The sequence below is a fragment of the Fusarium falciforme genome, chromosome 5 (assembly GCF_026873545.1).
Source record: "Fusarium falciforme chromosome 5, complete sequence".
In the NCBI taxonomy this organism is placed as follows: Eukaryota; Fungi; Ascomycota; class Sordariomycetes; order Hypocreales; family Nectriaceae; genus Fusarium; species Fusarium falciforme.
The window spans coordinates 4,107,644-4,120,180 of record NC_070548.1 but is presented as its reverse complement, the minus strand read 5'-3'; the positions used below and the strand labels follow the sequence as shown (position 1 = coordinate 4,120,180).

Sequence of the window (12,537 nt, the reverse complement as noted above, 5' to 3'; positions counted from 1 at the left end):
ATGAAAGTTATTTGACTGGCTTCGGGCTGCTGTCGCTTTTCGGCATTGTCAAGTCGTCAATCCCTATCTCTTTCTGCTTTTCAAGACCAAGATACCCTTCGGATACTACCATACCTTTACAATGGCTAACCGAGGCGTCTCGTGGGATCCCCATGTCCACACAATTGCGGACCTCAAGGACCTTGGCAGCAAGAAGCTCCCCAAGATGTATCGGGGTAGCTACACCCTGCATCCCCAGGCCAGGAACAGGCCAGACAGACCCATGCTGACTGTGTAACCATAGACTACTTCAATGAAGGTGCCATGGATCTGGTTACGTATGATTTGCTCACTCTGCGTGTTTGTGTTTGCACCACGGCTCACCATTGGCATGCTGCAGATTGAGAGACAATGAAGAGGCCTACAACAGGTACAAGATCCGACCGCGCATTCTCGTCAACGTCGACAATGTCGATATTTCAACCGAAATCTTTGGATGCAAAACGGCGCTGCCTCTGGGCTTCAGTCCGGCTGCGATGCACCGTCTAGCGCATCCCGATGGCGAGATTGCTACTTCGCGCGCTGCCGCCAAGATTGGCATTTGCATGGGCCTCTCTTCATATGCGACAGCTTCTCTTGAGGATGTCGCTGCCCAAGGGTCAGGGAACCCTTACGTGATGCAGCTCTGTGTTTTGCGCGACCGTGAGACAACACTTCAGATGCTGCGACGCGCTGAAGGTGAGTACAAGTTCAATTGCGCGCGCATCTCAATCGCGTCTAACAATTCTTGGTACAGCCTCCGGATACAAGGCCATCTTCCTCTCTGTCGACGTTCCCATGCTCGGTCGCCGATTAAACGAATATCGCAACAACTTTGTCCTTCCCGACGACATGGCCTGGCCCAATCTGCTTTCTGATGGCAAGAGTGAGCTCAGCGGATCCAGCGAGGATCTGACACAGAGCAAGCATGACTTTGACCCGTCGCTCGACTGGGACACTGCCATTCCCTGGCTGCGCCAGCACACCAAGCTCCAGCTCTGGATCAAGGGCGTGTACGCTGCCGAGGATGTCCAGCTGGCCATCAAATACGGTCTTGACGGTGTCGTCGTATCGAACCACGGTGGTAGACAGCTAGACGGTGTCCCTGCGACCCTAGACGCGCTCCGAGAATGTGTCATCGCGGCCAATGGCAAGATCCCCGTCGCTGTCGATGGTGGCATCCGACGAGGTACCGACATCTTCAAAGCGCTCGCCATGGGAGCCAGCCACTGCTTCGTAGGAAGAATCCCCATCTGGGGCCTTGCAGTACGTGCCAATTCACAAGCAAGCAATTCACGAATACTAACAATCCCGATAGTACAACGGCCAAGAGGGTGTAGAGCTCGCTCTCAAGATCCTCATGTACGAGTTCAAGCTTGCCATGGCGCTCGCTGGGTAAGATGCCATTGACCCTGCCGGATGCTCAATTGACTGACGCTTTCTTAGATGCCGCACAATCAAGGACATTTCGAGAAGTCATCTCGCGTTTCTTAACTCGGAGGGTATTTTGGCCAAGTTGTAAAAAGTTTTATACCAGCTGTTAGATTGGCATGGAGTTTGCTTGTTAGCATTGTGTAAGCAGAATTAGAGCATTGTATGCATTATTACAATTGTTGCGCCGTAGTTTATGTTCTATCCCGTGAATTAAGTCTATTACTTAGCAATGGCTGTCTAAAAAATTGATATGTAATATTTGATGATGGCGAAAGAGTATTTTAGCATATTTTTACCATAAGTTTAACTGCTTGACTGCAAATTCTTGTGGTTTGTTTTGGCTGAATATGCCTTCAATGCGACTGAGACTAGACACCCTAGATAGTTTCATCTCAGCCATGTATAGAATCAATCTGTAAATGGTCAATGCTTGATGCTCTATTCCAACCGATATTATAAATACAGGATTAAGGTCCCCATTAAAAAGACTTCAGAATATGCTCCATCTCTTCCCAGTATCATCCTCAAGGGCCATCAATCGTTCACGTAATGAGCTTGAGCTTATCGGTGAGAGCTACCCTGGACCCTGGACCCTGAAACCCAGTGGAACATGAGCCCCTAGAACCGTGGGTCTCCTTCTGGAAGCACTGTGGAAACCGGGATAAAAGGCCGGGATCATCCTTTCCAGATGCTAACAATGGCAAACACCATGGCGAGATTGCCTGTACAAACGGATCGCCCTCCGGTCCACGTGCCCATTAATAAAGTTGTTGCATTGATAAGCGCTCCTCAGAACAGGAAAGTCCCCCTAATCATCACAATCACCCCGGAAAACAAGGCTTCTCTCGCCGCTGGCTCCCGCCGGTTGCCGCGTGGCAGGCCTCGCCGACCCCGTCGTGGAGACCTACCTATTTCGAAGAGGCAAGACCCTTTACAGAGTTTCCCACTCCACACCAACAACGCGGGGTATATACGGATTTGTAGAAGGGAATCATCTAGAGGGGAGAAGGATACGCATATAATAGACAATGTGAATGCTTTGATCAGACGAGTTGTTCTCTATTCTCATCGCCATCATCAAGTTGTACTCTCATCTCATCTCTCCCTATCCCAGCAATAAGCCATCTCTTCTTACAAACTCCAAAATGGCCCCCCAAAAGGAACTCACCGGCATCCTTGTCGCCCTCATCACCCCATACACCGCCGATGGGGCCGTCGACCTCCCTGCCCTCGACGTCCACATCCAGCGTCAGATTGACGCCGGCGTCCACGGCCTGGTCCCTGGCGGCAGCACCGGAGAGTTTACCGCCCTGACCGTCGACGAGCGCAAGGCCGTCCTCGAGCAGTGCATCAAGTCGGCTGCCGGCCGCGTCCCCGTCATCGCTGGAATCGGCGACCTGACCACCGCCGGTGTCGTCGATCTGGCCAAGCATGCCGCCAAGGTTGGCGCCGCCAGCCTCATGGTGGTGCCCCCCTTCTACGACGCCCCCAGCTTGGCCCAGCTTCGGGACATGTTTGACGAGATTCACAAGGCCAGCGGCCTCCCCATCATGTACTACAACATCCCCGCCGCCAGTGGCGTCAGCTTGACACCCTCAGAAATCGCTAGCCTCTCTGAGGTGGGCGTCAAGTACCTCAAGGACACGTCCGGAAATGCCCCGGCCCTGACTGACCTCCTCTTCCACCATCACGGAAGCATTACCGCCCTCAACGGATGGGACACCCTCACCTTTTACGGCCTTGCCGCCGGCGCCAAGGGATCCGTCTGGGGCACCACCAACGTCCTGCCCGAGCTGTCGGTGCAGCTGTGGAACGCCATCGCCGTCGAGAACGATCTCAAGAAGGGACGCGAGATCTGGTCCAAGATCTTCCCCATCTGCAAGTTCTTCGAGGCTCACCAGTACGGTCCTGCCGTCAAGACCGGTATGGAGCTGCGAGGATGGAAGACTGGTGGTCTGCGAAAGCCCTTCCATCTCCTTGCTGACGCTGAGCGGGCGGAGCTGGCTGGTCTGCTGAAGGATGCCGGCGTACCTCTTGCGTAAAATTACCGAGTAAGGAAAAGGTTTAATAGTTAAAGTAAAAAAGTAAAATAGACATGAATTCATAAATCTTCAAAATCTGATCACAATATTCGTATAGTAAGCAGTCCATAGAACCTGACAGTTGATGTCAATTGAATATTATCCTGTGAATTATTTCACAAATTCTATAGTAAGCTATCTGACACAAGACTTTGCCAGCTCGTAGTCCAGTCTCCCGACTCTTTTCGCTTGTCCCATATCAACGGTACAATCACCTTTGCCGGCTTGGGCGTAAAGTATATGCCCTTATCATCGGTGACCGACAAGCACTTGAGAGCTCGCTCTTGAAGATCAGGAGACACAGCCTCGCAAGCGGCAACAAACGCCGGCCAGGCGAGACTGGTTGCAAAGTCTTGGTCGCCAATCAACTCGCCTAGGCAAGGCTCGAGGAAGTCCAGCGTCTTCTTGACCAGGTCTTGGAGGATCATGGCGTTCATGTCGTACACCCGGCGGTAAAAGTAGATGATGAGGGCTTGGTGTATGGCCAGCGCCATCGAACGGACCTGAGGGTGAGCCATTAGGTCCTGATCTAGACGAGTTGGTTTCGGGGGCCCCAGGGGGTCGAGCGCCAGAGTCCATGCCCATATTCTATTCTCAAGCGTCTTTGTGTGTCTCGCCAGGGCTACTGAAACTCCTGGGTTGCAACGAGCTACATTTTCGAGACGCGCCTTTTCGTTGGACAAGGAGACTGTCTGTGACAGGAGCGTCATCAGAGACTCTGGAATGCCGTAGATGACGGGGAACAGTGTATGACTCCAGCGGCCCTGGATCTCGAGATGAATGTCATTGTATCCCATTTCATCTGTCTTCTCTTGCGCTGGGTCAAGACCGATATTGAGAGCATCTTCGGTGATTCGAAACGTCCGGCCATGAGTGAGGTCACGAGTATTATTCTCGTCGGACGCGTCGGAAGGAGGCTCGGCACACAATGATATGCTCTCTGCAATGACCCGGAGATGGGTGTACATGTGATGCAACAGACGAGTTTTGAAGGGATTTTGGTTGATCAGGCCCCGAAGTCGAATCAGCCGCTCAGCATCGAGAAGGAAGACTCGGAAAGCACGGGTACCGTTATGCAGCTGTAGAGCTCGTTAGCGAATTTGATAATAGAGCGGAGGGAATAAACAAACCGAAGTCATTGCCATGCCAAGAATTGCCATCAGCAACTCCTTGTAGTTCGCCTGTTTGGGACCAAACATCTCGAGTTGCAGAGCATTGCGGAGGTGATGTTGAGCCCTCTCGTGGTTTCGTATACCAATCTCTTTCCAGTCGCAAGAAAACGTGCTTGGCTTATTCGACAGGTGCAGTTGGAGAGCGCTGTGAGCAAGAAGAGTATAGAATATGGTTGAGCGCGTATGTGAGGCTTCATTCCAGAGAGAGAGCTCGGCGAATGTCTCGAGGGCGCAGGGCAAAAAGATGATTTCCCATGGTGACTTGCGTTTTGCCTGCATGGACGTTCTCTCGCCAGCCACGTGTTTTTTGTAGTAACGAAGCAATGGCTCTGCCTCTTCAGGAAGGCCCAAGTGGCCTCCGTTGGCCTGTGGGAGTCCTCGGGGACACGGCATGACTTCGTTTTCTAAATGGTTGAATGCGCTGTCTCCATGATCGTCCGCGTGGCTGTCTCCGTGGCCAATTGCTTCAATTTCCATTGCCTGGGATATAAAGTTGGGGCTGAAGAGTGCCAAGCCTTCAACGCCCATGGAGTTATCGAGGAAGAAGTTTGTCATTGTAGAGTCCGGCAAAAGCACTTGTTCTGAGCCTGTTGGTTCTTCAGGGTTAAGGGAAAGACTTGGATCCAAAGGACCGGTAAACAGATCAAGGTCGTCTCCGATATGGGTGGGCCAATCGTGCCGCTGTACCTCCTCGATGAAGCTGTCGGTATCAGGATATGTGTTTGTATTCGAGTTTTCGGTATCCGGAGAGGATGTCAGAACATCGGCTGGTGATGGCTCTTCGATTGATTGAAAAACCCCGAAAGGGCCTTTGATCATGGCTGAGTTTCCACCAGCCAGCTTATCGCATGCAGAGTCAATATCCGCCAAGATGTCCATGGCAGACTGCTTGCCCAGGCTGTCTGACAATTCGGCACTCATCAATCTGCGATCAACCTCTGCGGAACATCAGCTTCCGGTTCGGCATTGGGATATCCGGGACCGGAGGACTTACCGGAGAAGAGTGGATACCGGTATTCGGATCCCCGGTGGCTCTGCTGGAGCTCCGGCCGGACCGCATCGTCTGTGATCCAGAAGAGGCGGGCTCCGTATCCACCGCATGTGAGTCCGAGTCTCCGACAGGTACCGCATTCTGGCTGAGCTAGAGCAGGAAGTCAGCTTTGTCGCGTGATGAGGTTGAGACGCGATTGACGATACCTTCGTCACACTTTGCATGTCGGCTTCGACAAGTCCGGCATCCAGTAAAGGTGCGCGTACGCTCGACCTTGGTCCCGCTCTGCCTCGGCATCTTCAAGGCAAAGAGTCGACAGAAGGGGAATTCCAGATAGGCAAGTGGGCCGTTTGTGTAGGTATGAAAGAAGCAGACGGACGAGGATGATGCAAGTCCCCTGTTGCATTGCAGACGAAAGAGAGAAACTATCCGGGGGAGCAAACTGAGGTCTTCTGTATCCAGAAGAATGAGGGGGCAGAGTGGCCACTGAAACCACACGACAGCGGCTTTCCAAAGAGGAATGTCTCCGCGAGCTAGTGTGGGCCCATGAGTGGCTAGCTTATCGGGGAGTCCGCGTGGGCAAAGTCCGGGGCTAGGGTCACCACTCAAACCATGGTCGATAAGGGGACAGGCAATGAATCATGCGTTGATTGATTGTGATTGGGAGACTGACTGATAACTGATTGGGGTTTTGCAGTTGGCAACAGGGAAAAAGTGGTTGTTTGTTGAATCCACAGTGAACCGCCTTCTATGACACCACTGACAAATAACACGATTGCTAAGCCAGAAGAGTTCTCGATGGACACATATCCGCCCTATTTTCTATCTGGTTAAACATAAGCCAATCGTTTGGCTCTCTCGTCCCCATGTGTCTCCAAGCGAGCGGGGGAGATGTCATCTTTGTCACGGGATACCAACTGCATACTAGACTGTGCATAGAACGCTACGGGAAGGGGCAGGAGAAAGGAGACATCGATCAAAATTCATGTCATCTACCAGTTCTCAGCTCGGCACATGCAAGCCCCCACGCTACCACCTGCACAAAGAGGCTTGGCTGACATTCCCGATGGAACGGTCCGATGTGAGGCTCCATCATGAACAACACCTATCAAACATTCAAACCTCATCATGGGTTGATTACCCCGCCGGCTCCGGCTTGTGATCCAACCGTAGCCACTACAGTTTCCCCAGCGACTCGCTTGACTGCAAGATGTGACGGTTAGCCTCAGATGGGATCAAACAGGGGACGAGTCGATACTAACACTTCTGCCACGACATGGGCTCCTTTGGTGGCTTTCCAGCCTCATGCCACACCTTGGCACACCAGCAAGTCACCAAAAGATCAAGCTCCTTTTCATCGAGCGGGACCTTGACCTCAAACCTGGGGGGTGATGTCTGGCCAGACTCCTTGTTGAGGCTCTGCTTGAACTCAACGCCAACCACCCGATCCTTGGTGTCCACCCAAGTGATTTGGTTCTTGTTCTTGATTCGATCCAAAACCCCCTGGCTCGCCTTGAAGTGGCCTGCAACCTGATACACGGCCGAACCTACCCCCTGGACGAGAAAGAGCCCCGGGTATGCACGATCTTCGCCGGCTCTTCCGTTAATGGCCAGGTGGACTCCCCCCATCTGGCTCCACGTGTCTTGGAAATCGTACAGATGCACGCGAGGTGGCTTCTCGCAAGGTTCGTTATTGGGGGGATAGCAGTGCTTTGTGATGCTGCAAGGTTCTGTCGTGGGGTTTCCGAGTGGATTGCCGAGCTCATAGTGAACCCGGTTGCGAGACTGCTCCAGCACGACACAGTTATCCAGAAGAAAGGTTGGTGTATCGGTTTCAGCCGCAAGCGGTTGGCTGGAGCTTGAGGCTACATTCTCATATTGTGGGGGTGCGGCTCCAGTTGGTGCTGGCGCATTGGTGTCGGGATAGTACGGAGGAGGAGATGCCATGATTGAGACTTGATGTCTTCAAGGCTTTGAATCCACTTTAGAGGGCGTCTCCAAGGGTCTTATTAAAGCAACGCTGCTGACTTGTTACCCCGAACTCTGTGACGTACCAGACAGGGATTATTCTGGGGTTGTGTGAACACAGCCTTGGCTTGCTTCAGATAAATATTCGCCGGGACACTTGATTGGGAGCATCTTGGTGACTGCCTTGGATCAGCAGAGGCGAGGTAAAACAAGCTCAGCCACCAACAAAGGATCAGCATTGCCCAGCACAGCCAACATTTTCTCCAGGGATTGGCATGGAGACCCATGTAAATAATCACGAATGAGGACTGTGGCACCTATTGTAAGATGAAACGTAGGCACCACGTGGTTTACTTTTAGGGCTCCTTTGCTCGCCAGCTTAAATTTAGCTTTGAGTCATTAAAGAAATGTTGATAAGAGCTTGGTCCATTCAGCCTATCCTGCACGACCAGATCAAAGAGCCAAGGATACCCAAGGTTGCCTTGGTCTATCGACATGGGAAGAAAACTGCTTATGTGATACCCAAACTATTGTTGCCATTCAGATTTGCATACGCACATTACTCCTCCGCCATACCGCCACAAGATCCCGCGCCAAAGACCCTCATTAACCAACATGAAGGGCTTTAACATCGCCACTCTTGACCGCCTCCAAATCCAGGTCTTGATGGACATGCGTCTCGCCATCAAACAAGACATCAATCTCCTCCAGGGTCAGCCCCTTGGTCTCAACCCACTGGAAGTAGATGTAAAGCCACATCAAAATGTTCCATGACGCGTTGACAATATACGTCTTCCATCCAATAGCCTCCATCATGTAAGGGAAGGCCATGGCGACTAGCACTCCACACGACTTGATCAGGATGCCCTGCATGGCAATTCCGTTGGCGCGCATGTTGTACGGCAGAACCTCTGGTGCATACATGGCTGTGAGAGGAGTGATGCCAAAGGAATACGCGCCCAGGAAGAGGAAGATACAGGCTATGGTGCCGTAAGTACCGGCCAGGTTGTGCGAAGTCCCGAACTTGGCAGTCAGACCTGCTAGCAGGTAGAAGAAGATGGAGCAGAGGCCCAAGCTGAACAGAGCAAGGAACCGGCGCCCAAGTCTCTCGGCCATGAAGGATCCACAGACCGCAACAATCAGCTGCCACGAAGAGAGGCAGACGTTGACCTTGAGTTGTGTGACCGAGTTGCCAAGGCCGGCCTGGGTGAGCATACTGCCAAAGTAGTAACTAGGTTTTGATGTTAGCACTATGGTGGGTGTGTGATTGGGCCAGCTCCTACGTGATTATGTTTGAACCGGTCAACATGGCAAGCGGCGCCACAGACAAGGCCAGAAGAAGTCTCTTGCGGTTCGCTCTGTTCTTGAGCATATCTTCAATACTGACGCTTCGACCCTCGTTCTTCTCGTATTCTAGAGTGCCAATGACTTCCCTGTACTGAGTTTGCACTTGTGGGTGCTGCTCATCGGCGCCATTGACTCTTGCCAGGACCTTTAGCGCTTCTTCTCGTCGATCTTGGTATGCTAGCCATCGGGGAGACTCTGGAACAAAGGGGATGAGACAGAGAACGGCAAGTGGAGGCACCGCCTGTAGGATAGATGGAATACGCCATGTCCAGTTGGAGGGTTCGAGGCCGGAGGTCTGGAGGTCCGCACTTGTTAGCACGCATAATCAAAGTCTTGGAGCTATCTCTCTACTCACGCCATACGAGATCCCAGCAGCAAGTAGAGAACCCACGGCCCAGCAAGAAAAGTACAACCCCAGGGCCGTCGGGCGAACTGAAGGTGCAGTCGTCTCGGCAACATAGGTGCCAGCAGCAGTCTGTCCGAGTCCGACGCCAATGCCGATGATGATGCGGCCCGCGATGAACATGGCGATGTTGATGGCTCCACCAGCGATGGCAGCGCCCAAGATGTTGACGATGCAGGCCGCGTACAAGCCAATCTTGCGCCCCTTCCAGTCAATAAGCATTCCGGTGAAGGGTCCGACCAGGATGGCTCCCAGGAAAGTGGCGCAGGTGTTGACAGCAGTGGTTGAAGTCGTGAGCTCAAAGTAGTTCTGGTACGCCTTCATGACGTTCAGAGAGCCCATGAGAGAACCGTCATAAGCGATGGCCACGGAGTCGACAACACAAACCGAGATTACTAGGGCCGTCGTCAAGTGCTTGCGGAGCCCATCTGGGGCGTCGGTGTGTGAAATGGATGGAGTCATGGTTCCTGTCAGTTAATGGGCTGTTGGTTTTGCTGTCTTGGATGTGGAGGACTGGAAAAGAGGGAGGAGAAGGGGAGATAGTTATAGGAGGTTGAACCAGAGTTATCTCGCCAACCTTATGCGTTGCCAGGCGGAGACTGATAGCAGCCCGTCACAGCGCCTACCCCATATATGATAGTCTGGGGTAAGTCAATCTGGCTGTCCTCATGATCCGGGGTTGGTCCATCATGTTGACCAAGGTAGTCGAGATAACGAGCTTTGACAGGACAACAAATCTGATAGCCGCGGAGGTAAACCCGCCTCTCCGCCAGGGAGACACGCCTTGAGACTACTGCCACCCGCGCAACCTATGATTGGTCAACAGAAAGAGAGGGGGGAGATGACTTGATTCGTTCGAATTACGGTCACTAACCGTTCCAGACCTAGTCAGTTGACACTGTCCAAGCATAAGACATTTCGCTTGCCCCAGGTTGCGGATTGTCCGCCTCCAGTCCCGCTGCTTCTTCCGTCACACAACAATTCGGCCAAACAAGAAACAAACACAGAGCAGCAGCGGCCATGCATAGTCCCAAGCGGAGGCGAGCCGCTGTGGCTTGCAACTATTGTCGCAAGAGGTGAATCGATGTGGAATGGCGGGCCGCAGTCCATGTTCCGCTCTCCTGGTGGCGATTGAGACGAAGTCTAGATACTACAGATGCTGATCAGAGAGTTTGTGACAGAAAGCGAAAATGCGATGGCGGGAGACCAGCCTGTAGCCTCTGTGAGGAGGTTGGAAACTCATGCGAGTATCGTGAGGTCGAACCCCCGAGGTACGTTTATCTACACTGATGTTGTGCTTTGTACGAGCCTGTTTGCTCACCCAGGCCATGTGCAGGAACGCTTCCGTGCCGTTAGATCAGCTAAAAGGTATCTTTGACCGGCTCGAGGCATTAGAACGACGGGCAGGTGGCTCAACAGCGGATCAGTCGGAATCGAGCCGCCAACACCCCGACAGTACACCCTTCATCCTCGGCGAGGACTTTGGCCTGGGCTCAGCGGAAACCCCGGAGGTGGTTCCGTCCCTGGCACCGACTCCGCTCAACTCAGCTGGGCTCAACACCACCATGGCCATCCCCTTATCACACTCCACAACGACAGGTAGTCTCCTACGGTCGGCTCCAGCCCGAGCCCTCCTCGGTGATTATCCACAAGATATCTTCCTCCACGTTGAACTAGGCCGTAGTGTCCCGGCCTCCCTATCTTTGACCCCAAAGCCACTCAACCAGGTCGAGATACCGGCTGTCTCGCGCAACGAGGCTGACGAGCTAATGCACAAGTTCTTCCAGCTCGTCCACCGATTTTATCCAATCCTGGACGAGGACGAATTCCGGAGTACCTATGATGATGCATTCACCCAGGGCCTTGCTCCTAATCTTGCCACTGCCATGGTGCTCATTGTCCTGGCTCTTGGTAGCGTGTCCGACGCCGACTACGACGGCTCCACCACATGGGAACCGGGAAGCCGTTTCTCGTCCCCTGCAGTCAGCATTCTACTTACAGTAGGACTCGAGTCCTTCGGCGGAAGCTTACTTCTCCCGCAATCGTTATACCTGGCTGCTATCTACTATAGCTTCCTAGCCAGACCTTTGCCGGCCTGGCGGCTGGTGCATATGGCATCAACTGAAGTGCAGCACTATTGGATACGGTAGCTCCCCCTCTCCATTTCCATTCCAGGATGAACTGCTTACACTTTGGTTAGAAAGTTGGGCTCACTAAACGACGCGCAAGCAGCCGCACAGGGTCAATTGATACTGCGGCTGTGTTGGGCTATCTTCATTCTCGAGTGGTACGGCCATGGCCCCATGACTGAAGACTTGGGGCTAAATACATTCTAGTGATATTGTTGCCGAACACCATTTCCCTAGGAGTGGAATAGACAATGTCGTCGAACAGCTCCCCTTTCCCGGCTTCGGCAACTCGCCCGAGCCCCCAATGCTGCGCTGGCTGGCCAATATCTCGTCCCGTCGTCTGCTAAACCGGATACATTACGTGCTCTACGATACCTACCAAGGTGCCACAACAAGCATGGATTCATCGTCTTGTGCCCCTACCTCTCAGTTTGGCATCAGCCAGGAGCTCAACCGTCAACTCCACGCCTGGTATGATTTGCTTCCTCCTGCCATCAAACCAGATCTGGACCACAATGAGCATGGTCTTGACGACTCCATTCTGCTCATGCGTTTCCATGCCGCTGGGGATATTATTCATAGACCCTTCCTGCTCCAAGTCTGTGCTTTGCCTTCCGGCGAGACGCCACCGGATGCCAGGATGGTGGAAAACGCCAAGACGTGCTTATATCACTGCCGTGGCTATATAGGAGCCGTACAGGGTGTCCTGAGAAACCCATCTGCATCACTTGAGATATTTACTCACTCGTAGGTACATATCCGATTGTCCATTCATATTATCTCTAACTTGTTTCCCTCCAGTACCATGGCGGTTGTTCTGCTTCTCACATTTGCATCTTTTTCTCCCGCTCTCGCTCCTGACCTGCAGGATGTCAAGGAGCTACAAGCGCAAGGGGCATCTATTCTTCAAAAATGGTCATTCCCCGAGTCCAGCATAGAGACTATGCTATCTATAGTACGAACAGTACGAGTCAAATGTCTCGGCCGCTGAGCC

At 52.8% G+C, this 12,537-nt stretch overlaps 5 protein-coding genes across 5 annotated transcripts; 3 read left to right on the top strand and 2 right to left on the bottom strand.

Annotated features, from left to right (window-relative positions):
• Positions 1-121: 121 nt before the first annotated feature.
• Positions 122-1,540, top strand: NCS54_00752800 (FMN hydroxy acid dehydrogenase domain-containing protein; the record flags this gene model as incomplete). The annotated part of the gene is made up of 6 exons (XM_053152952.1): positions 122-215; positions 284-317; positions 380-717; positions 776-1,284; positions 1,337-1,413; positions 1,465-1,540. 6 exons carry the CDS (start codon positions 122-124, stop codon positions 1,538-1,540), a joined length of 1,128 nt encoding a protein of 375 aa, XP_053008927.1.
• A 1,057-nt stretch (positions 1,541-2,597) lies between these two features.
• On the top strand, positions 2,598-3,494 carry NCS54_00752700 (Hypothetical protein; the record flags this gene model as incomplete). The annotated part of the gene is made up of 1 exon (XM_053152951.1): positions 2,598-3,494. One exon carries the CDS (start codon positions 2,598-2,600, stop codon positions 3,492-3,494), a length of 897 nt encoding a protein of 298 aa, XP_053008926.1.
• Positions 3,495-3,658: 164 nt separating this feature from the next.
• NCS54_00752600 (Zn(2)-C6 fungal-type domain-containing protein) lies at positions 3,659-6,149 on the bottom strand (the record flags this gene model as incomplete). The annotated part of the gene is made up of 4 exons (XM_053152950.1): positions 5,903-6,149; positions 5,700-5,846; positions 4,664-5,643; positions 3,659-4,612 (listed from the first exon to the last, which is right to left on the bottom strand). Exons 1-4 carry the CDS (start codon positions 5,991-5,993, stop codon positions 3,659-3,661), a joined length of 2,172 nt encoding a protein of 723 aa, XP_053008925.1. The 5' UTR covers positions 5,994-6,149.
• A 2,121-nt stretch (positions 6,150-8,270) lies between these two features.
• Positions 8,271-9,876, bottom strand: NCS54_00752500 (MFS domain-containing protein; the record flags this gene model as incomplete). The annotated part of the gene is made up of 3 exons (XM_053152949.1): positions 8,271-8,895; positions 8,948-9,306; positions 9,367-9,876. 3 exons carry the CDS (start codon positions 9,874-9,876, stop codon positions 8,271-8,273), a joined length of 1,494 nt encoding a protein of 497 aa, XP_053008924.1.
• An 866-nt stretch (positions 9,877-10,742) lies between these two features.
• Positions 10,743-12,534, top strand: NCS54_00752400 (Zn(2)-C6 fungal-type domain-containing protein; the record flags this gene model as incomplete). The annotated part of the gene is made up of 4 exons (XM_053152948.1): positions 10,743-11,560; positions 11,615-11,701; positions 11,751-12,290; positions 12,345-12,534. 4 exons carry the CDS (start codon positions 10,743-10,745, stop codon positions 12,532-12,534), a joined length of 1,635 nt encoding a protein of 544 aa, XP_053008923.1.
• Between the last annotated feature and the right edge of the window lie 3 nt (positions 12,535-12,537).